At 48.5% G+C, this 22,034-nt stretch overlaps 1 protein-coding gene across 2 annotated transcripts in view; it reads left to right on the top strand.

The window, feature by feature from the left end:
- Nucleotides 1-4,183: 4,183 nt before the first annotated feature.
- The window catches only part of DNAJA3 (DnaJ heat shock protein family (Hsp40) member A3), a 29,866-nt gene continuing 12,015 nt past the window's right edge, over nt 4,184-22,034 (top strand). Inside the window, exons 1-7 of one of the 2 annotated variants that reach the window (XM_080830091.1) lie at nt 4,184-4,447; nt 7,674-7,807; nt 11,659-11,742; nt 12,503-12,703; nt 13,748-13,900; nt 20,023-20,170; nt 21,455-21,519. In XM_080830091.1, coding sequence (XP_080686217.1) covers nt 4,237-4,447; nt 7,674-7,807; nt 11,659-11,742; nt 12,503-12,703; nt 13,748-13,900; nt 20,023-20,170; nt 21,455-21,519 — 996 coding nt within the window. In that variant the 5' untranslated portion in view covers nt 4,184-4,236. The remainder of the gene's footprint in view (nt 4,448-7,673; nt 7,808-11,658; nt 11,743-12,502; nt 12,704-13,747; nt 13,901-20,022; nt 20,171-21,454; nt 21,520-22,034) is intronic. The other variant, XM_080830092.1, reaches the window with a different exon arrangement.

Genomic DNA, 22,034 nt, shown 5'->3' with positions numbered 1-22,034 from the left:
ATTCATGCCAGGCAACATCTGGGTCACACATCCCGTACCCCCTTGGAATTGTCCTATAGTCGCTTGGGGAGGAAAGGACATGCTACAATTAGAGAAACAGCTGCTTTTTATTGCCTCTGCAGAGACTGGCTCAGGCTCCTCGGTCTTCCCTGGAAGCGATCCTCACTCGCTTGGGGAGGGGATCCCCCATCCCATTGGGTAGTCATGGACTCAGCTGACTCCCCTGCAGCCTAGACGGTCAGAGTCTGCAGGAAATCACAGAAGAGACCATACTTAAAACTCCCTACTAGGGGTGCCTGTCTGTCTGTCTGAAGAGCGTGCGACACTTGATCTTGAGATCGGGAGTTCGAGCCCCACACTGGGTGTAGAGATTGCTTAAATAAATAAATCAACTTAAGAACAAGACAGAACAAAACAAAACCTCCCTACTAGCTCTCACTGATCTCATTGCCTCGGGAGAGAGGGAAAGGGCCCAGTGGAACAGCGAAACGACAAGTGTGGGGGTGGGGGGGGATGCTTGTGAGCCTTGCATGCCTTTTGCAAGTAACATTTGCTTCTTAAAGCTAAATATTTTGGCTTTAGACTGGAGAAGGGGGGAGCAGCAGTGGGTGATGGACACAGGATACATTCTGCCTGGGGGGATGTGCACAGATGGGGCCCGTGTGCTCCTCCCAGTTTTTGGCAACAAGCCTGGGATGGGTCATTTTGTGTCCTGTCCCAGTTGAAGTCTTTGGAAGGCAGGGAAACATTCTGTAGGTGGGGTGGTAATAAATACTTGCCCATGCCTTCCTTTTGCTGTGAGAAGCTGAGGACATTCAGCAGGAGAAAGTACTCTGTAAACTAGGAAGGGCTCTCTGACTAGGAACTATTGATCACAATGACACGAAGGTGCATGATTTAAAGGGAAGAGTTTTGGGTTTCGTTAGGGGGCCCCTGGTGTGGATCTTGGCTCACCCACACACTAGCTCTGTGACCTTGGATGAGTTTTCCATCTTGCACAGCTTATTTCGTTCTGTGCAGGGGATGTGGGGGGAAGGGAGTCCCTTTGTACATACAGGAATAGTCTTTGCCTTACCTCACAGGACTGTGATCAAAATAGAAGATATGACAAAGCTCTTTGTGAACTAGAAAGAGAATGTTCTGAACAAAGCTGCGTTTTTCAGAGCTCTCCATAGCCACCAAGTCTGAAATTGGTCCCACAGAATCTCAAGCATGATGAGTCCAAACAACAGTGACTCATCATCTTTCTCCTCAAACCAGCTCCTTCCTTGGGGTTTTCAGTTTGGTGTTAGGGGAACAGAAAAAGCTTATTCATTGTCCCCCCAACCAATTATCCAATCAAGGCAATCTCTGTTGTGAAGATTTCCAGAGCTTTGTAACTTACCCATGTTTGCTAATTGTAAATGTTTTTTTTTGTTTGTTTTTTATTTACTTATTTGACAGACAGATCACAAGTAGGCAGAGAGGCAGGCAGAGAGAGAGGAGGAAGCAGGCTCCCCACTGAGCAGAGAGCCCGATGTGGGGCTCGATCCCAGGACGCCGGGATCATGACCGGAGCCGAAGGCAGAGGCTTAAACCACTGAGCCACCCAGGCGCCCCCATGTTTGCTAATTGTATCATCTCCTGCTTCTCTATCGTGACTAGCATGAAAGGGACCTCGTACGGGGCCTAGGCTGATCTCACCAGGGCGTCGTTCTGGTGGCTTCCCAAAAAACCATTTTCTTCTCCTTCAGTAGTCACCAGCACCTACTCCATTTCCCGGGGATTCTCTACTTCCTGAGAGGGAATGCAGACTCCCCAGCAATCACCCTTCCTGCTATCCCCGAAAACAAGAACACACTCCCCCTTTTAGTGTGATTTTTTAGTATTAATCATTATGGGGAAATTGATAGGGGGAGAAATAAAATACCAAAATATGAGGAAGTTACAAAGCTGACAAAGTTTTCATATTAGTGAGGCCTCCGTTGGCTCCTAACTAACTCTGAGGTAGTAAATGAAAGTCCTTTTGCCTCTTGTCAACGTTTATTCCTGAAAGTTTTACTTCTCATACAGCACCCTCCCCCACTCTTTCCCCCTAGGTTTTGCTTTCCTATGCCTGAGTTCTGCTTGGTAATCTCAGTGGTTAGCACAGGACCTGGCACATTGGGCTAAGATATATTGAGCACTTACTATGGGCTAAATACCATATGAAGACTTCATGTGGATTATCTCATTCATTCCTCAGATGATCCTTTGAGGCAGTTACCATTATGTCCCCATTTTAGAGAAAGGAAACTGAGGGACAGGGAGGTAAAGGAAGTTGCCCAAGAACACACAGCTGATAAGTGGCAGAGCTGGGATTCATTCCCAAGCACTCTGACTCCAGGGCCCATACTCTTAACCACTATGCTGAAGACATTTAAATATTGGTTGAACATATTAAGTAAACTCTTATCTCCACTTCCCATGTCATGACAACCTCTGCCTTGTTTCTCTAATATGCCTCCCCTCTAGGTTCCTTAGCCCAAACTCTCAACTACTCCTTACATTTTACAATAGTCTTGTAACTTTTTCATTAGACTGGTGGTTTTTATTTTTAAGATTTTATTGATTCACTTGAGAGAGAGAGAGAGTGAGCGAGCACAAGGGAGGACTGGGGAGAAGTAGAGGGAGAAGGAGAAGCAGACTCCTTGCTGATCAGGGCACTGGGGCACGGTCCCAGGCGCCCCAAACCAGTGTTGTTGTTGTTGTTGTTTTTAAGATTTAATTTATTTATTTGACAGAGAGAGATCACAAGTAGGTGGAGAGGCAGGCAGAGAGAGAGAAAGAGGAAGCAGGCTCCTCACTGAGCAGACAGCCCGATGCGGGACTCAATCCCAGGACCCCGAGATCATGACCTGAGCCGAAGGCAGAGGTTCAACCCACTGAGCCACCCGGGTGTCCTGGGACCAGTGTTTTTTAAACCTTCTTGGAATCTCAGAATCTGTGGAGAATCTTATCAATGAAAGCTATGGCTATTACCCAGATTAACATCCACATCCACAAAAATTTGGGTATAATGGGCAGAAGAGGCAGGGAGCACACATCATCTTAAACCCATCAGGGAACCCTCAGTTTCCCTTCTTATTGTTTGGGGGTGGCAGTCGGGGGTGTGTGTGTAAGTTGAAATTCCCTGGTAAGGCTTACTAGACCAGGTTACTTACTAGACCAGTTTACCTGTCTAGCCTTATCTCCAGTCACACACCCCAAGTTTAGGGCTTAAACCTACTGACCAACCCCTTTCACACCTCTAAGACATCTGCTTTTGAAGTTCCTTCTCCTTGGAACACTTTCCCCCTCCACCCCTACCTGACGCACTTGCCATCAAAGTCCAACTGGAATGTTACCTCTCAGATACCTTCCCTAACACTCCAGGCCCTCCAATTGGTTTCAAAAACTCGTCGCCTCTAACATTGTTTATATCTATGACAGCACTGATCGTGTTATGTTAATTGCTAAGGACCCTGTCCTCCTCGATTCATCATTTGCTCCCCCAGAGCAGGGAAGGCATGTCATTCATCGTTGGACCCCCCAGTAGTCTAGAAGAACGTGCGTGACACACAGTAGGTGCTCACAAGGTTTATTACATTGGTTTGTGCGGGGCTCGGCCCTCCCTCCGCGACTGGCAAGTTCATTACAGATTTGGAGGAGACCAACTCGCTTAGGACAGAACCGAGTGATCAAAGTCCGCCCAGTGAGGAATCTGCCGGAGAGAAAGTGAGCCTGAGACCAGACTCTGGAAGTAGGGCAGAGGCCCCGCGCGCTCCCGCCGGCACTAGGTGAGTAACACTCACGCAATATGTTGAGTTTCGGGTCGGGAGGAGGAAGACGCACACTGCATGCTGGGATCTGCGCGACTGACAGCCGCACTGCACGGCGGGATTTGTAGTCCTGCCCTTCATCGGGACACTGGGAAGTGACACCTGGCTACTCTCAACCACGTTTTTACACAGATAAGGTACAATCTTGGCCATACAGCACAGAATGATGAGGTTCTTTAGGGCCAGTATACCTAGTTGCACTCTTCAGAGCAAATCTCATTTCGGCGTTGGCTACCAGAAAGGCGCATTGGAGTGCTGCTGCACGTGCGCAACGCGTGCGTCCGTGCGTGCGCGCGCATCGGGCCCCGCCTCCGGAAGTGCCGTCTCTGCGGCCGCTCACTGTCCTCGCGATGCCTCCTTGAGCCGGGTGGCGCAGGCGCGGTGTCCCTTGGCGAAGATGGCGGCGCGGTGCTCCACACGCTGGCTGCTGGTGGCGGTGGGGACCCCGCGGCTGCCGGCTGCAGCGGGGAGAGGAGCCCCGCCGCCCAGGGGGGGGGTGGTGGGGGCTTCGCTGGGGCACAAGCTGAACGTCACTACCTTCGCGCCTTCCTTTGGAGCGCGGGGCTCCGGGGCGCTGCTGACATTGAGACCCGGTGTCAGCTTCAAAGGTGAGGGCAGGTTCCAAAGCCCGAGTGTGGGATCGCTAAGGCCCGTAATGGAGTGACTCGATCCGGCTTACGGGGGTGGCGGGGTGGAGGTTGTTTCTGACCTGAATGCGGAATTGCTTGGAGAGACTGACAAGCAGGAGGCAGAGAGGCCCAAATGGCTTCTTAGAAGCGGTGAACCAGGGAGAACTGCACGGAGCCCCGGCGGCGGTAGTGAAACGCTCTGTAGGCCCACAGCCTTCACTTCTCTGTCAACATTTCTAGAAGCCTCTTTCCGGCCCGGCGCTGCTGTGATACCCTGTTCTGTTCCCGTCTCCTCCCTTCACCTTCTGGCCGGACAGGAGGAGATAATTGTTATTCGGTGAGCACCTGTTACGGTGCTAGGCACTTTGTGCCCCATTTCGCTTGATGGTAACAATCCTGCAGGAAGGCTGTTGTCATTCTCATTTTAAAGAACGGGAAACAGAGGTCATGAAGGTAGACGAGAAGAGTCGTCCCAAACCCAGAGCTGTCCTTTAGTAGCTTATGCTCCTTCTACCACATGTTTTTAGCTGAAGGGCACACTTAACAGTCTTTCCTAAGTCCTTAAAGTGGTGACTGTGATAAAAATACCAACTAACATTTATTGAGCACTTTCCACATAGGAGGCATGGATCATTTCCATGTGATAGACACTGTTGCTATTCCATTGTGTAAAGAAACTTAAGCCTAGGTGTTAAAACAGCTTATAGAATGTGACAAAGCAGAAAGATGGTGGAACCTTGATTTAAAGCCAGCTTTCTTAATTGCTGGAGGTGATACTGAATTAATACGTATTAAGCTTCTAAATGTTCGGCATTGATGGTTCTGCTCTGTGTTGAATGACTTCCATTATAGTGAAAGAAGGAAGGAGGAAACATTGAACCAACCATGTGTCTGAATTGTGCTCTTGGTCGGGTTCCCTAGTCATTCTCCAGTCTGATGATCTTGCCCCCTTCCTGGATAGCCTCAACTCCCCTGGGTGTGTTTTGTGTTTCTATTAATTTTAAGTGGTCTCCCAGGCCTCCATAGTTTGTTGCTGTTGTTGAGAGCGCTTTCTCCTGGAAAGCCGATGGGTTCCCTGTTGTGTGCATGATAAAAATCTGGGCTCCTTAGCATAGCTCAAGGGCCCTCCTAGCCCTCATTAATCATCAGGAGCCTCATTATCTCTAACCACCCCTCTACATGTGTAAAATCTAGTTACATCACACGTTACTAAATGCACAAGGACTTTGCTGTGAACCAAAGGTGATTATGATTTAGCAGCCAAGTGAGACACTTTAGAGCAGTAAAGGGGAAGCTGTTGGAAATAACATCAGGACTGTAGGTGTAATTTGGGTGGATTCAAACCATTCCTTAGCCTGGTTAATTTCTACAGCTTAACAGTGTCTGCCTTAACTCTTTCAGTTGGATCATCAGTGGTTCTCAACTGGGGTTGATTTTTGCCCTCCGCAGAACATTTGGCAATATGTGGAGACATTTTTAGTTGCCAGAGTGGGGCCAGGGGTAGAGGGGGAGTAGAGTGTGCTACTTAAAAGTAGTTGGCTAGGGCTCTGCTGAACATCCTTTGACATAAAGGTATTTTAGTTGTCCAGGGATGCCATAACAAAGAACCACATTTATTCTCACAGTTCTAGAGGCTAGAAGTCCAAAAACAGTGTTTAGGAGGGTTGTCTTTAAAGACCCTACTTCCAATAACTGTCACATTCTGAGGCACTGGGGATTAGGGCCTCAACAGGTGAATTGAAGGTGCATAACAATAGGAAAGCCCCTCCACCAGGAGGAATCCAATCCCATCATCAACAATGTGCAATTGAGAAACCCTGATTAGGTGACTCTTTGTATGTGACTCTGCATGTCTTTGTGTACTAATATCTCCTTGCACACTGCCTCCACGCTCGCCTGCAGGACTGTAAGCTCCTTGAGAGGGCTGGCTTTGGCTTTTTTCTTCATCTTGTATCCTCAGTGCCTGCTACAGTGTTAAGATCTTGAGTATCTGTAAGCTCCAGAAGGGCAGTTCCTTTGAATCGTCTGCTGCCTATTCCCAGTGCAGAACCCAGTGCCTGGCAAGTAGTAAATGCTCAGTGAATATTTGCTGAATGAATGAATGGGGAGTCCAGAAGCTTCTTTGTAGGCAAAAGTTTGACTTGGAAACCTGGAGCTGTCGTGACTCTTAGACCTTCACGAGGCTCCCTTTCACCCCCAGCCCTGCACTCCCTATCTTTGGTTGTCACAGGATGCGTTGGGGGTTAGGCAGGGCTCAAGGTGGTGTGGGGCAGCTCCCCCCTGTTTCACTTGGTGACAGACCAGCTCAGCTTAGTCGACCACATGCACAGAGTGCAGTCAGGATGGGGCAGAGTGTGTCTGCTGGTGGCTGTTCTCTTAGTCCTGATGCCAGAAGCATGAAAGGGCATATGGCTGCCTGCGTTGGGCATTGACCCGTTAGCTGCCCTGGGGTGGATCAGGTTCAGGCATAGGGCCTTTTAACCCTGTGTGTCTATATAGGTGTATTGTTTTTAGGGGAAGGACAGCACTTTTAACAGATACTCTTAGATCTGTGACTTTGAACACTAAGAACTATTTCTTACAGTGGTTCTCAAATTCAGCATGTGGCAAAATCATCACCTGGAGGGCTTATTAAATATAGGCTTACTGCACCTCCAGAGTTTCTGACTCAGGTCTGGGGTGGGGCCTGAAAATGGACATTTCCAACAAGCTGATGGTGCTGCTGGTCCAGGGACCACCCTCCGAGAGCCACCCCAGAAGCAGATCCCCAAGGTTGCATGGTGGAGGGAAGGAATGTGGAGAACTGTTAAGCATTAAGGGAGACAACACATGTGAAGATACCTGGCACAGGGCAGGTGCTCGGGTAGGGTAAGAGTGGGACTAGGTCCCTTTTTCATTGTCCCGCAGGTGCAGTCTGTCTGGGGTGCCGCTTCTTTGGTGGTGTAGTGGGGGTACCACCTCACTGTATTGTGGTCCAGCAGAATCAGCCCTGCCCAGTGGTGTTTGTTTTATATTCAATGCCTCCAGTGGCCTTGGCCATTTTTGAAGTGCAGTGAGTTAGGTCTCCAGAGGGCTTGGAGGAAAGCCGACTCCAAAGCAGTGACCTCTGTGCCTTCACAGGTATAACCTGGCTGGTTGTTTACTCACAATTTCCTTTTGTTGAGCACATTCTCAGAGTGATTTTCTTTCCTTTTTTCTTTTTTAGGAGTAAGAAGTTCCCCTTTTGTTTGCACTGCCTCCTTCCACACGAGTTCCCCTTTGGCCAAAGAGGATTATTACCAGATACTAGGAGTGCCCCGAAATGCCAGCCAGAAGGAGATCAAGAAAGCCTATTACCAGGTCTGTATGGAAGCCAGATTTTAGGGACAAGACTGTAGAAGGGTTGCTGTAGGTCTAATCTGCTCACCAGTGAGCCATAGCTGCCCATAATTATGGGTTCCATGTGGCTGACAGTGTAGAATGAGGTGAGAACAGTGGGTGTTGCTGGACTGTTCCTCAGGCACATTGGGCCCTGCTCATTAATGCTTCAGAAAAAAGATAGAACCAAAGATTTTTTTTTTAAGATTTTATTTATTTATTTGACAGAGAGAGAGAGATCACAAGTAGACAGAGAGGCAGGCAGAGGAAGAGGGGTGAAGCAGGCTCCCTGCTGAGCAGAGAGCCTGATGTGGGGCTCGATCCCAGGACCCTGAGATCATGACCTTAGCCGAAGGCAGAGGCTTAACCCACTGAGCCACCTAGGCACCCCCACCAAAGATTTTTATTTTTTTTTTTTGAAGTCTTTTTTTTTTTTTTTTAAAGATTTACCTATTTATTTGAGAGAACGCATGTGTACACTCACAGCAGGGCGGGGCAGAGGGAGTGGGAGAGAGAGGATCTCAAGCAGACTCTCCACTGAGCATGGAACTCGACGTGGGGCTTGCTCTCATGGACCCTGAGCCCAAGAGTTGGATGCTTAGCCACCTGAGCCACCCAGGTGCCTTGTTTGTTTCCCCTTTTTTGCTATTTACCAGGAGTGCTGCTGGGAACATCCACGTGTAGGTTTTGCGTAGATCTGTGTTTTCATTCCTCGTGAGTATGTTCATAGGCCTAGGAGTGGAATTGCTGGGTCGCATGGTAAATCCGTGGTTCACCTCTTGAGGACTGCCGGACTATTCCAAAACGGCCGCACCATTTTACGTTCCCACCATCAGAGGGTTCTGACTTCCCGAAACCCACAGCGACACTTGTTCTTGTCTGTCCTTTCGAGTATAGCCACCCCAGTGAGTGCAAAGTGGGGTCTCACGTGGTTTTAATTTGCTTTTCTGTGGAGGCTCAGGATGCTGAGCATCTTCCTATGTGCTTATTGGCCATTTGCTGGATGTGTATTCAGTTTCTTTGTCCGTTCCTGAGTTGTAATGGAATGAGCAAAGGCATGGGTGTAGGAAGCAGAGACCCTGGTTTGGGATAGTGAATAACTTGTTCTCCTTTTGAGCTGGAGGGCGGGGTACCTGATGTAAGAGTGGGAGAGGAGTGACGTGGTGGAGGCTGGGGCCAAATTAGCGGGAAACGTGAGGCTGTTAGTCCTGGAAACTTAAGAGAGAGCAGGGAGGGGCGCCTGGCTGGCTCAGCTGGTGGAGCATGACCTCTTGATCTTGGGGTCACGAGTTTGAGCCCCACGTTGGGTTTAGAGATTACTTAAACATAATAAAATCTTTAATATTCAGAAAAAAGAGAGAGTAGGGAACCATTCAAGTTTTTAGGTGTGGAAGTGAAAAGATCAGGTAAATCTACGCAGTTTAAAAATGGACATGTTTAAAGTAGCCTTTATAGGGAAATTTCTGGGGTCAGACCTTGATGAAAGCTTTCGGTGTATTGCATCATTTTATCCTCCTGACAGGCTTGGAGAGGTTATGACATACAGCCAAGGCTCCATCAGTCAATACGTGTCGTTCATGAGACTAAAATACCACAAAAGATCTCTCTTTTCCTTAAGCTAATCTCATGAGTATATTGCCATGTCTTGCCTTGGCTTCTGGGTCCAGCTTTGTGTCCCACGATGATCTACTGGCTGTCCCTGGAGACCCTGCTTTGGGGTTCACACCAGCCTCTGGCCGGCCTCCATGAGCTGGTGTAAGGACCGGCGTCTCCGGAAGCAGCTGAGTTCAGAGGCACCAGTGGAGCCGTACTCTGCAGTGGCGGAGCTTCTCCTGCTGCCGCCTTTGTTCTGTTTCCCTGACTTTGGGGAGTGGGTGGGTGTTTCTGGCAACCTGCCAGCACCCTCTGTCCTCCTGGAAACCAAAGTTGGGCAGCACATGACCAGTTCTTTCTTTGCAGGCTTAGTGACTTGTATTGCTTTCTTTTGCTACTGTGGAAGATCGAGGGCTGTTTGATTCTTAGTGTAGAGGACTCTGTGGGCCCATTATGTGCCAGGCTGATGTGTAAAAGAGGGTTAAAGTGACCCGTGAGCCAAAAGCAGAGAGTTAGGCTTACTCTAATGAGGACTCTCCGTTGATGAGGGCCGTTGGTCATGGTACACTCCACCTTGGAGGAAAGCAAGTTCCCCATCACAGAAAATAATCCTGTCATGTGTCTCAGGCTTGGATCATGACCTGACATCCCTCCTTTTTTTTTTTTTTTTTAAATTGTAAAGTCTGTTTAAAAATTACGTTAAAATGTACCCCACCCCCTTTGAAACCGTATGAATCTCACATGATCGTGTTTGTTTAAAATGAGACCCGTTTCATGCTGTTTGTTGTCCTTGTGTCTCCAGCATGACCCCGTGATGTCACACAGCCCTGTGATGTGTCCTAGTACTTTCTTGAATTTGACCTCCTTTGGGTCCTCATTTGGCACTCTGAGCTGTGACACTTTTATCTTTACTCGGCACAAACGCGGTCTTACATGTGACACCTCCCCTCCTTCCTTTCACCGTGGGCACAGTGCCTCGCGTCTGAGCTCTGAGGTTGTCCGCTTCAGTGCTGTGTTTCACAGTGGTCATCCTGATGATTTGGGGTGTACTGATAGCAGTCAGTAAGTTTTGGCTCATCATTGAAAATTTTAAATCCCAGTCAGAATTCCTTAGATGCCCCTACCTCCTGCACACGTCCTGCTCCCTTCTGTTTCTAATAATAGCTGACGTTGAATGTTACTGCGTGCCATGCCTTGTGCTCATTTTATTTTTATTATTGATTTATTTATTGTCATTTTAATTTTTTTATTATGTTCCATTAGCCAGCATATAGTGCATCATTAGTTTTCAATGTAGCATTCAGTGACTCAGTAGTTGTGTATATAACGCCCAGTGGCCTTGTGCTCATTTTAGAATATATTTATCTCATTTTATCCCCAGCACAGCCCTGTAAAGTAGGTACCATTACTGTCATTTTTCTAGATGGGTATACTGTGCTTCGTGACATTCTGCCCAAGGTCGCAGAGCTGGCAGACAGTGGCCCTGGGCGCTCTGACCCTGAGGCCGTGCGCTTAGCTTCCCGCCCCCGGACTGCGGCTCAGGGTGTCAGAGCCACGCGGCTTCTCCAGTAAGCTTTGGCATCCCGTGCACCGCCTTCCCTCACTTGAGGGAGCTGCGGTAAGCCAGACTCTGCAGCCTGGCCCACACGGTGAACCACCTACTGTGCACGCAGCACGGCCCAGAGCAGCCAGAAGGGCACCTTCACTTTAGAGCGGCTCAGGCTCCGGACAGCCAAGCGAGTTTTTTAATATTCAAACCTGTGTTTTAAATAGGCAGTCTGTTTCCTTTGTTCAGAATTTGAAAAGCACAGAGGAGTATACGGTGGAAAGTCTCCCTCCTTCCCGTTTATTTACACCCGCCCTGTTGCAGTCGGCGTCACCAGCTCATTAGTGTTCGGCCAGAAGAGCTGATCCAGCTGGTATGTAGTTTCTGCTCCTCTTCTGTAGACGGCAATCTGTCAGACACACCGTTTCTCCGCTGCTTTCGTAAAGGTGCCCCAGTTGAAAGGATCGGGCGTTATTTCTGGTAGATATTTGTTGTGGTTGAACAACAAACGTGTTTATGCTTCAGGTTTGAAGAGACAGGTTTATTTTAAAGTCTTAAGTCTTGTTTTCAGAATTGCTGTTGGTCACAAAATCTTAAACAACTGCTGTAAAGGAGGTGAGATTGGAACTGTCACCCGGGTTCCAGTGTTGGTCATCATCTTGTGTCCATAGTAATTCACCGTTTCCTCCCTTAGCTGGCCAAGAAATACCACCCAGACACAAATAAGGACGACCCCAAAGCCAAGGAGAAGTTCTCCCAGCTGGCAGAAGCCTACGAGGTAATGCAACCTGCCTGTGTGTGCAGCTGCCGTCACTCAGCCGCTTGTGTGCTAATGAGTGTGCGGCACAGGGTGACCGTGAGGTCCCATGTGAAGGCTGCGTTCCCCACGCTAGATTACCTCCATGAAGTGAAGATCCCCAGGCCTCCCGCTAGATCCCACTTGGCATCTCGTAGAAAACAGGATCTAATCATCTGTATTAACAGAGCTCCCAGGTTGCCTGGCTTTGTAGCCCCTCTAGGCGCTCCTGGTTCGATTAATTAATCCCACACATTTGATGACCCCCTTTCTTAGGGCATCACTATCTCATGGGGCTGGTGGGGATGGTAAAAGTATAAGGCATCCCTTAAGGAATTTGAAATGTAATCAGAGGGAGGAAGCAGAAGCACGGACTCATGGACGACTACTGAGCCATTCCAGAGGGACCTTCTCCCCAGGCTTGGAGCGCCTGAGGGGTTCAGGCTGTGTGGGGTATCGTGTATCTGCTTTTCGTGTGTGTGTGTGTGCACGCGCGCGTGTGTACGTGTGCATGCATCGCCTCAGCCGTTGGGGAGCAAGTCACAAACATCTCTCTTCTTCAGTCTCCCAGTGTGTGTTTTCTAAGAACAAAAACATTCTTTTGCATGACCACAGTACATTTGTCAAGACCAAGAGATTTAATGTTGCCGCAATCCCCTTATCTGTAGTTGGTGTACACTCTTGTCTGTGTTCTGGGCTTTGGGAGACTCGGGAGGGCCTGACTGCTGGGCCTTTCTGGTAGGTGCTGAGCGACGAAGTGAAGAGGAAGCAGTATGACGCGTACGGCTCCGCTGGCTTCGATCCTGGGGCCGGCAGCTCCGGACAGAGCTACTGGAAGGGAGGCCCCACTGTCGACCCAGAGGAGCTCTTCAGGAAGATCTTTGGCGAATTCTCATCATCTTCTTTTGGAGATTTCCAGAGTGTCTTCACTCAGCCTCAGGAGGTAAGCTCCTTGTCTTGAAGAATCACTCACTCACATTTTAGCTGCTTGGTGTGAGGCAAACAGATTTGATCAGTTGCGTTTTCTCTAAATAAATAAATAAATAAATAACATAGCAGCTTCCACAGAATGATTTTGAGGCTGCTGTTTTCATAGGAAATCATTCTCCTGTTTAAGTAAAATCCCGTAGGTAATATGTGTACATCCATTTTAACTATATTCTTAGAGCTGCTTAATTGGGCAGCCTAAGGCTGAGGCTCTCAGAGTCCATGACTAGGGTGTAAGTGTTTTATCTCGAAGGTCTGCTACGTTATTCTAGTAGAGCTCAGTCTAATAGGGAGACCTATGGCGTATTTATGTCCTAATAAGACATGATCAGAGTTGAAGAGAGAGGGGGCATGTTTTATGACTTAGGTTATGATTGTGGATCTTTCCAGTTGTCTGTAAGGACTGTGTCCAAATATTACATGTGAACAGTTTGTTGAAAAGTACATTTTCACTTAAAACAAACATTCCCTTTTAAAACTCCTGAGGAGTAGGGCAGAATCACGTGAGTCCCATCCGTTCTTACTAGGCCGAGTATAGGTGAGTAGAATAGTTAAAAGGTAGAGTAGCTGGGTGAAGAGGTGAGCAGGGGAGCACAGAGGGTTTTTAGTGGAATTTCATGTTCAGTGCAAGTACCCTGGTCTTATAGCAGCGGATGTCTGTTCAGACCTATAGGAGATAGTACCACCAATGGTGGACCCTAATGTAAACTATGGGCCTTGGATGATTAAGATGTGTCTGTATAGGTTCATTCTTGATTAAAAAAAAATATTCTGGTGAATGATCCTGATAATGGGAGAGGCTGTGCATGTATGGGGCCGGGTGGGGGTGTGTGTGGGACCTCTGTACTTCCTTCTCAGTTCTGTAAATGTGAAACTGCTTTGAAAGAAAAATTAAAGGAACTGGAAACTGCTGACCATTGCCCTCCTTTATTTTTAAAGTGGAGGGTCATGTTGGTGATTATCAGAAGAAAGATGTCAGGCTGTCCTCTGATTTCTTTAGTACATCATGGAGTTGACGTTCAATCAGGCGGCCAAGGGGGTCAACAAGGAGTTCACCGTGAACATCACTGACACCTGTGAGCGGTGTGACGGCAAGGGGAATGAGCCTGGCACCAAGATGCAGAGTTGCCACTACTGCGGGGGCTCCGGCATGGTAAGAGCCCATCCGGGCCCCATCCTGCCCCTTCCTAGGGGCCTCCTACCTCTGTCCCACCCACTCTCTTCCTCGCCATCCCGCCATCCCGGGGATAGTTATCCGGCAGTACTTGGTGATGAGAGTCCCTAATTTGGTGGGACTGTTTGATCTGTAACCTTCTTCTTTCCCCCTGAGTGCTCTGGCTTGGTCAGTGGGCTGTCTTCTCTGAAAATACATTTGGGATGTTTTGGTAATTTGAAACCATGGTGTAGGGAGGGAGGTTTAAATTTTGTTTGAAGCATCATCATTTTATCATCTTTTTTTTTATATATAGATTTTATTTATTTGTTTGACAGACAGATCACAAGTGGGCAGAGAGGCAGGCAGAGAGAGAGAGGAGGAAGCAGGCTTCCGCTGAGCAGAGAGCTGGATGTGGGGCTCAATCCCAGGACCCTGGGATCATGACCTGAGCCGAAAGTAGAGGCTTTAACCCACTGAGCCACCTAGGTGCCCCTATCATCTTTTTTTTAAAGATTTTATTTATTTGAGAGAGAGAGAGAGAGCATCAAGCAGGGGCAGCAGGCAGAGAGAGAGGGAGAAGCTGGCTCCCTCTCTGAGCAAGGGGCCCAATGCGGGCTCCATTCCAGGACCCCGGGATCATGACCGAGCCGAAGGCAGAAGCTTAATGGGTGAGCCACCCAGATGCTCCGATAAATTTTTCTTTATAATACAAACCGTATAGAGAGTCACTCCGTTATTCCTTACCTGGATCACCAATTGTCAGCATTCTGTCCCATTTGCTTTGTCATCTGTGGTATGTATTTTATTTTATTTATTTATTTTTTATTTTTATTTATTTATTTTTAAAGATTTTATTTATTTATTTGACAGACAGAGATCACGAGTAGGCAGAGAGGCAGGCAGAGAGAGAGGAGGAAGCAGGCTCCCCGCTGAGCAGGGAGCCTGATCGGGGGCTCTATCCCAGGACCGTGGGATCATGACCTGAGCTGAAGGCAGAGGCTTTAACCCATTGAGCCACCCAGGCGCCCCCCGATTACATGTTTTTGATGAAACACCACATCCCTTTCCGGTGGACCATGTCAGGAGTCATAAGGTGTCCATTTGTCCTCTTAGTTGTAATGTGACATTTGATCACTAGTAGTTAGTTAAGGTAGTGTCCACTAGGTTTCTTCACTGTAAAGTTACTAATTTTCCCTTTGAAGTTAACGAGGAAGCTGTGGAGCAGCACCCTAACACTCTGTAAATGTCCGGTTCCTGATCAGACTTTCACCTGGTAGTTGTGGCATCCATTGATCATTCTTGCCAATTTGTTATTACTGGAACGGTCGCAAGATGGTGATTTTCTGATCCCAGCATTCCTCTGTGTTTCTTAGTTGGCATTCTCCTGAAAGGAAGAACTTTCTGTTCTCCATTTATGTATTTATCATTCATTTATAGTAGGATGAACTCAGGTATTCTTATTTTATTCACTGGGCTGTAATCGGTATAATTCCTGCCTTCGATATTCAAATTGTTCTTGACTTGGCCTGTGGAATCCCCTCTAACTGGCTCATGGAATGTTTGACAGGTCCCCCTCATTCTTTGAGCACTTCCTATCATAGATATTCTAGACTCACCTTTTGCTTTTCCTGCCACACCCTTGAGCAGTCATTTCTCCAGGGAGTCCTGGTTGCTTCTAGTGTCTCCTGGGATTTAGAAACCAAGATTTGTGCTCTAGGTGTGCACATGTGTCTGGGGGTTCGCTGCTTCTCCACCCTCCCGCAGACTAGGCCAGGCTGAACGTGTGTGTGTGTGTGCGCGCGCGCTATACTCCTATCTGTACCTCCTTCCATATTATATTCACATCATAGGTAGAACTGTACACATACAGGTACACACCTATCCCTCCACCCACGATCGCTCTGACAAACCAGTGAATTCAACCTGGTAATTCCACGTCCAGCCCAACACCACAGGGTTCATCTAGTCTTCTGCCTGTCCATATTTGAAACTTTTTTCTGATCGCTTCTCGGCCTTTTGGCTAAGATCAAGTGAAACTTTTTTCTGATAAAGAGAAATCTGGCTTTGATTATCCTCAGTATATTTACTCATTTGCTCAACCCTGTAACAGAGAAAGGAGTTTAGAATTATTACTCAGACCACTGTGCAAAATAGTCCTAATTATTGGTATTTGCCGTTTAGAGTTCTTTTCATCTTTTGATTGAATGCGTATAGTTAAAATACTGTGCTCAAAAGTTACTTGGGTCAGTTCTTTCTCTCCTCCTTCGCATGATTATATCTCTGTGTACTTAACTGTAGTTAGGTTTTCATTGATCATGTTTGTATTCCATTAAGCTGGATTCCTGTTGGAGGGGATTGAGAAGTTGTCTACCACCCTCCTTTAAAATCAGTCATTGTGTGGGGATGCCTGGGTGGCTCAGTGGGTTGGGCCGCTGCCTTCGGTTCAGGTCATGATCCCAGGGTCCTGGGATCGAGTCCCGCATCAGGCTCCTTGCTCAGCGGGGAGCCTGCTTCTCTCCGCCTTTGCCTGCCTCTCTGCCTGCTTGTGTGCTCTCTCTCTTTCTCTCTGACAAATAAAAAAAAAATCTTAAAAAAAAAAAATCAGTCATTGTGTGTGTCTGCTGGTGTGACGTAGAAGTTGCCTTTGAGGGCAGAAAAGTTCTTAGAAGTATAAGTCCCTGATAATCTCATCACTCTAACATTTTAAGTTTGTGTTTGTGCAGTTGTTGATTAGGAGCGTCATTTTTTGGGGGCACCTTGGTGGCTTAGTTGGGCATCTGAATGTTGATTTCAGGGCAGGCCATAGGCTCAGGGCCCTGCGATTGAGCCCCACATTGGGCTCCGTGCTCAGGGAGGGGGGCAATCTGCTTGAGATTCTCTCCCTCTGCCCCTTACCCACTTGCGCATGCATGCGCAAGTGCTCCCTCTCTCCCTAACATAGATATATCTTAGGGGCCCCTGGTTGGCTCAGTCAGTAAAGTGCCTGCCTTCGGCTCAGGTCATGATCCCAGGGCCCTGGGATTGAGCCCCACATCGGTCTCCCTGCTCAGTGGAGAGCCTGCTTCTCCCTCTCCCTCTATCCCTCCCTACTGCTCATGCTCTCTCACTCGCTCTTGCTGTCTCTCAAATAAAATAAAATCTTTAAAAAAAATTATTTAAAATAAATCTTAAAAGAAAAGGAACTTCATTTTTGTTTTATATGTTTGTGAATAGGTAATATATGCAGATCATTAAAAAGTTAGTGGGTACAGGGGCGCCTGGGTGGCTCAGTGGGTTAAAGCCTCTGCCTTCGTCTTGGGTCACGATCTTGGGGTCCTGGGATCGAGCCCCGCATCAGGCTCTCTGCTTAGCGGGGAGCCTGCTTCCTCCTTTCTCTCTACCTGCCTCTCTGCCTTCTTGTGATCTCTGTCAAATAAATAAACAAAATCTTAAAAAAAAAAAGTTAGTGGGTACAAATGGTAAATAGTGCAAAATAAGTGTCTCTCCCATTCTCTGCTATCAGCCATTGTGTTTCCACTCCCCAGAAGCATCCCCTGTCCTTCTAGATGTGTGCATGTGTGTGCACGGTTTCTTATACGAACTGTGTAATACAGTTAGCTCTGTTTGTATCTCAGTATTCTGTTTCTGCTTCTCGGTTTATTTGACAAACACTCTGTGTACATAGCTGCCCCAGGCTGCGTGGCCACAGTGGCTTCTTCACAGATGTGCTGTCTCGTACCTCACCAGGCCCCTGTTGGTCTTGTGCTGCTACGTACACCGAGTACCGTCACCTAACAGCCATTTCTCATGCTCAGCTTGCATCTGTCATGTGTGAGGTTGAACATATTGAGGATTTGAGGGTCAGATTTCCTTTATGGCCCTTCAGCCTTTTTGCCTTTTCACTGTTGGGTAATTGGTCTTATTCTGAGGTATTTGTAGAAGCTCTTCATAAGTGAAGTCAATTAGTCATTCGTCACTGATCTGAATCATGTATTTTCTAGTTTGTCATATCATTTTGAATGATTTGTCTTGTATGTATGTAATTTCAATAGTTGAGGCTCAAACGTGCAGTTTTTCCTCACTTTTCATGTGTTGCAAGTATTTTTCCATGTCTCTGAGTATTTCTCAACATTATTTTTGATGGCCAGATAAGAGTCCAATGATGGTGTACCCAAAGTTTTATCTGCAAGTACTCCTGTTGAGAGAAGGGCCGGGCTTGCAGCTCGGTGTGCAGTCACGCGGACAGTCCTCCAGAGGGCGCTCTCGGGGAGCATGTACATTCCTGGGGCTACACTGAGCTGCTGCCGCTTGTTACAGATCGTTTCCATTGATTGTTCCCAATGGCCTCTCACTTCAAAGGTCCTTTCTCCAATGCTCTGAACGGCTTTTTTTAAGAAAAAAATTTCTGAGGAGATAGAGATAAGGTAATAAAGCCAAAGTGTATTTCTCTAAACATGATGCTTGAGACTAGGAAAAAATATTTGTGACATGTGTGCTAAGGGACTAGGGTTCCTAATATGTAAAGAGCTCCTTCACAATAACGGGGGAAAGGCCAGCAGCTCATCAGGAAAACTGGGTAAGGTGAACTGTAGAGGAGATGGCGGGTAGGTGGCTGGTGACCATCTCTCCGCGGCAGTCGGGGACCTGCAGGTAGAAACCGGAAGATGCTCTTGGCTCACCCCCCAGAGGGCAGGCGTTTCAGAGATGGGTCCAGTCCGTGCCAGCAGGCCTGTGGGACCTGAGCGTGCACGCACCCTGACGGCTCTCTGGCTTGTGGGAGTGGCCGCTGCAGGAGCCGTCAGACCCTCATGCATGCATCCCCGTGGGGAGCTGGCCTACACACCACACTCGGGGTGCAGCGTGTGTGCAAGGTGTCCCCTGCAGCCTTGTGTATAGTACTGAAGCCTCAGTGACCCACCAGGAGCGAGTGGCCTGAGATACCGTGGTGCATCCCGGTCACGGGATGCTGTGTGCTGCTGCGAAGTGCCTTCTGAGATCATTGAATTGTAAAAATGGAAGCAAACCCTACAGCGCGGTGTGCATAGTACTGCCTTGGGTGGACTGCAGACCCGTGGTGCTCACACAGATGGCTCGAAACGCGTGTGTCCAGATAAAGCAGGCTGCACAAGCATGTCACCGTGGCTGAGCCTCTGAGGAGGCGCCTGGAACACCTAGGGGACAGGGGTGGCGGGGACACTTAACTGTTCACTGCTGCTCCTTTTCTTACTTTAGAATTTGATACCACGTGCGAGTAAATGTAACACAGTTTTTTTAATCATGTTCAGTTAACCAACATGCAGCACGTCACTGTTTTTTGATGCGGTGTTCAGCGGTTCGTTAGTTGCGTGTAACAGCCAATGCTCATCACATCACGTGCCCTCCTTAATACCCATCCCCGGGCTACCCCGTCTCCCCCACCCCCCTCCCTTCTGTACCCTTGTTTCCTGGAGTCCAGAGTCTCTAACACATAAACTTTTAAATATAATAGATTTTAAATTAAAAAATTTAAATATAATTATTTGTCCCAGCAGTTCCACCTTTGGGGATCTGTCTTATAGATTAGAAGCATCAGAACAATAAGAACAACAAAAGAATAACAACAAAAAAGCATCAGAACAGAAGGATATATGTGTAGAGGGTTTCTTCTGTGTTTTGAAATATAAGGTTTTTTTTTTAAGATTTTTATTTATTTGAGAGAGAGAAAGTGCACAAGAGCAGGGGGAGGGAGAAGCAGACTCCTGGGGGAGCAGGGACCCTGGGATCATGACCTGAGCCGAAGGCAGACGGTTAACCCACTGAGCCACTCAGGCGCCCAGGGGCTGCGCTCTTTTTAAGATGTGTTTGCTCAGCTCCCCGGGGTTTCAGGAACCTCTACAGAGAGGCACTATCTCATTTTCCAGGCCCAAACAATCAGCTTGGTGATTTGGTGTTGAGAAGTCAGCATGTTCCAGAAGATCAGATTGACAGTGTGAGCCCCTGCCCCTGTACTCGTGGGTGGCGTGTTTTAGTGTGTTCTAGTGCGTTCACACAGAACACGAGTCTTCAGTGAGACCTTTCTCTGGTGTATGTTGTATCCCCAGAGGCTTGGCTGTTAGAGTTAACCTGTGTGCTTAAGGGTTCCGTTTTCTTCTCTTTATCAGGAAACCATAAATACAGGCCCTTTTGTGATGCGCTCAACCTGTCGGAGATGTGGGGGCCGCGGCTCCATCATCACGACTCCCTGTGTGGTGTGCAGAGGAGCAGGACAAGCCAAGCAGAAGAAGAAAGTGGTGATCCCCGTGCCTGCCGGTTGGTTCTGGGGTCCCCTACGCACTGGGGGCTGGGAGAGTTGAGGCCTTTGTTTCCTTGTGATGGGCTGTTGAAGCTGTGCTTAAGGGCCTAGAGCCCCGGACTGGAGGGGGGACTAGAATCTCCTTGAGTTCTCGTCTTCGCACTAGTCAGGCTTACAGCTCTACTTGCATGCCACACTGGGCAGAAGGGACCTGACACGCCCGCTCTGCTCCTGTGTGGGGCTCCTCCACCTTCAGTCCACGAGGCCAGCCTTGTCCCCGCTGCCAGCCCACTCTGCACCGCCCCTCCTCCCTCCTCCCTCTGCTCTCCCCACCTGCTCTTTCTCGCGGGGCGGGCTTTCCCCATGGCGGCGTGATCATATCACTCACCCTGCAGAGCACGCTGTGACCCTTGCGGTGGGAAATGTCTCCGGTCTCAGCCCCTGCCGGCCTCTGCAGCCCCGCGTCCTGTCAGTCTTCCCGGGCTGCCTGCCCTGCGGCCTTCCTGACTTTCACAGAGCTCCTTTTGTTTTTGTTCTTTTTTTTTTCTCCCCCAAAGGGAGGGGTTTTGGGGGTTTATTTATTTATTTGACAGAGAGACAGCGAGAGAGGGAACAGAAGCAGGGGGAGTGGGAGAGGGAGAAGCAGGTTCTCCATCAAGCAGGGAGCCCAATGCAGGGCTCGATCCCAGGATCCTGGGATCATGACCCGAGCTGAAGGCAGATGCTTAACAACTGAGCTGCCAAGCTGCTCCTTTCACGTAGCTCCGTGAACAGGCTGTGATGCTTTCCAGGACGGAGCCTTGGTGTGTACCTCTCCCTGCGTCCGAAGCTCACTTTCCACCTTCTTTTCAGCAGGCTGACTCTCCTCCCGGAGCTCCTAGCCCGAGTGTTGCTTCCCCGCGGGCAGCCTTCTGGAGCTCTCCCTGTTCCTTAGATGTCCTTTGTCTTTTCCTTCTAAGAACGTGACCTCTTTGTAATGATGCGTTTGTTAGCGTTACTGTTTGGTCGATAACTGTGTCCCCTATTAGACTCTGCACTCACTGGGTTCCTACACAGATGGGTAGGAGCCGGGGTCCGTGACGCGGATAAATGAGTAGACAGTGCTCTTGTTTGCTCATCAGTTGCTGTATTTGCACCTGTGAGAAGTTACAGTCGTTGGATGTGCTGTGGGTAATTGTGTCGCTCCTCACTAACAGGCATGGGTGAGGAAGTCAGGGGTTTGTAAATGGATCTAGGGCAGAAAATTCCTTGGGAGGTCCCAAGATAACTCTTCCCTTTTGAGCTTCTGTTCTTCCTTACAGGAGTCGAGGATGGCCAGACCGTGCGGATGCCTGTAGGAAAACGGGAGATTTTCGTCACATTCAGGGTAGGTGCTCTGCCCGCACAGCTTCTCCCTGGCCCTCTCCCGCTGGATGTGAGTGTGGCCTGGCCCGGCTGGGGAGAGGCTGGTGCTTCATGGGAGTGTGTCTGGCCATCTCCATTTCTAAGGGCAGCAGTGGCCATCTCAGTGGCGTGGTTAAACATGCATCATGCACCTTTATGCTAGGTTTGGACAGAACAAAGTTTCCTCAAGACTTGGTTGGAGGGACGCCTGGGTGGCTCAGTTGGTTAAGCAGCCGCCTTTGGCTCAGGTCATGATCCCGGCGTCCTGGGATCGAGTCCCACATTGGGTTCCTTGCTGGGCAGAGAGCCTGCTTCTCCCTCTGCCTCTGCCTGCCACTCTTTCTCTGCCTGTGTTCTCTCTCTCTCTGACAAATAAATAAATAAAATCTTAAAAAAAAAAAAAAGATTCGGTTGGAAACATAGGACACATAAAAATACAGAACACGTCTTCTCGTGTTTTTACTTGTGTTGAATTGTGTGTAGGGATAGCAAGTGCCA

The sequence above is a fragment of the Martes martes genome (assembly GCF_963455335.1).
Source record: "Martes martes genome assembly, chromosome: 18".
Lineage (NCBI taxonomy): Eukaryota > Metazoa > Chordata > Mammalia > Carnivora > Mustelidae > Martes > Martes martes.
The sequence above is the reverse complement of the archived record's forward strand: the minus strand, read 5'-3'. Positions and strand labels throughout refer to the sequence as shown.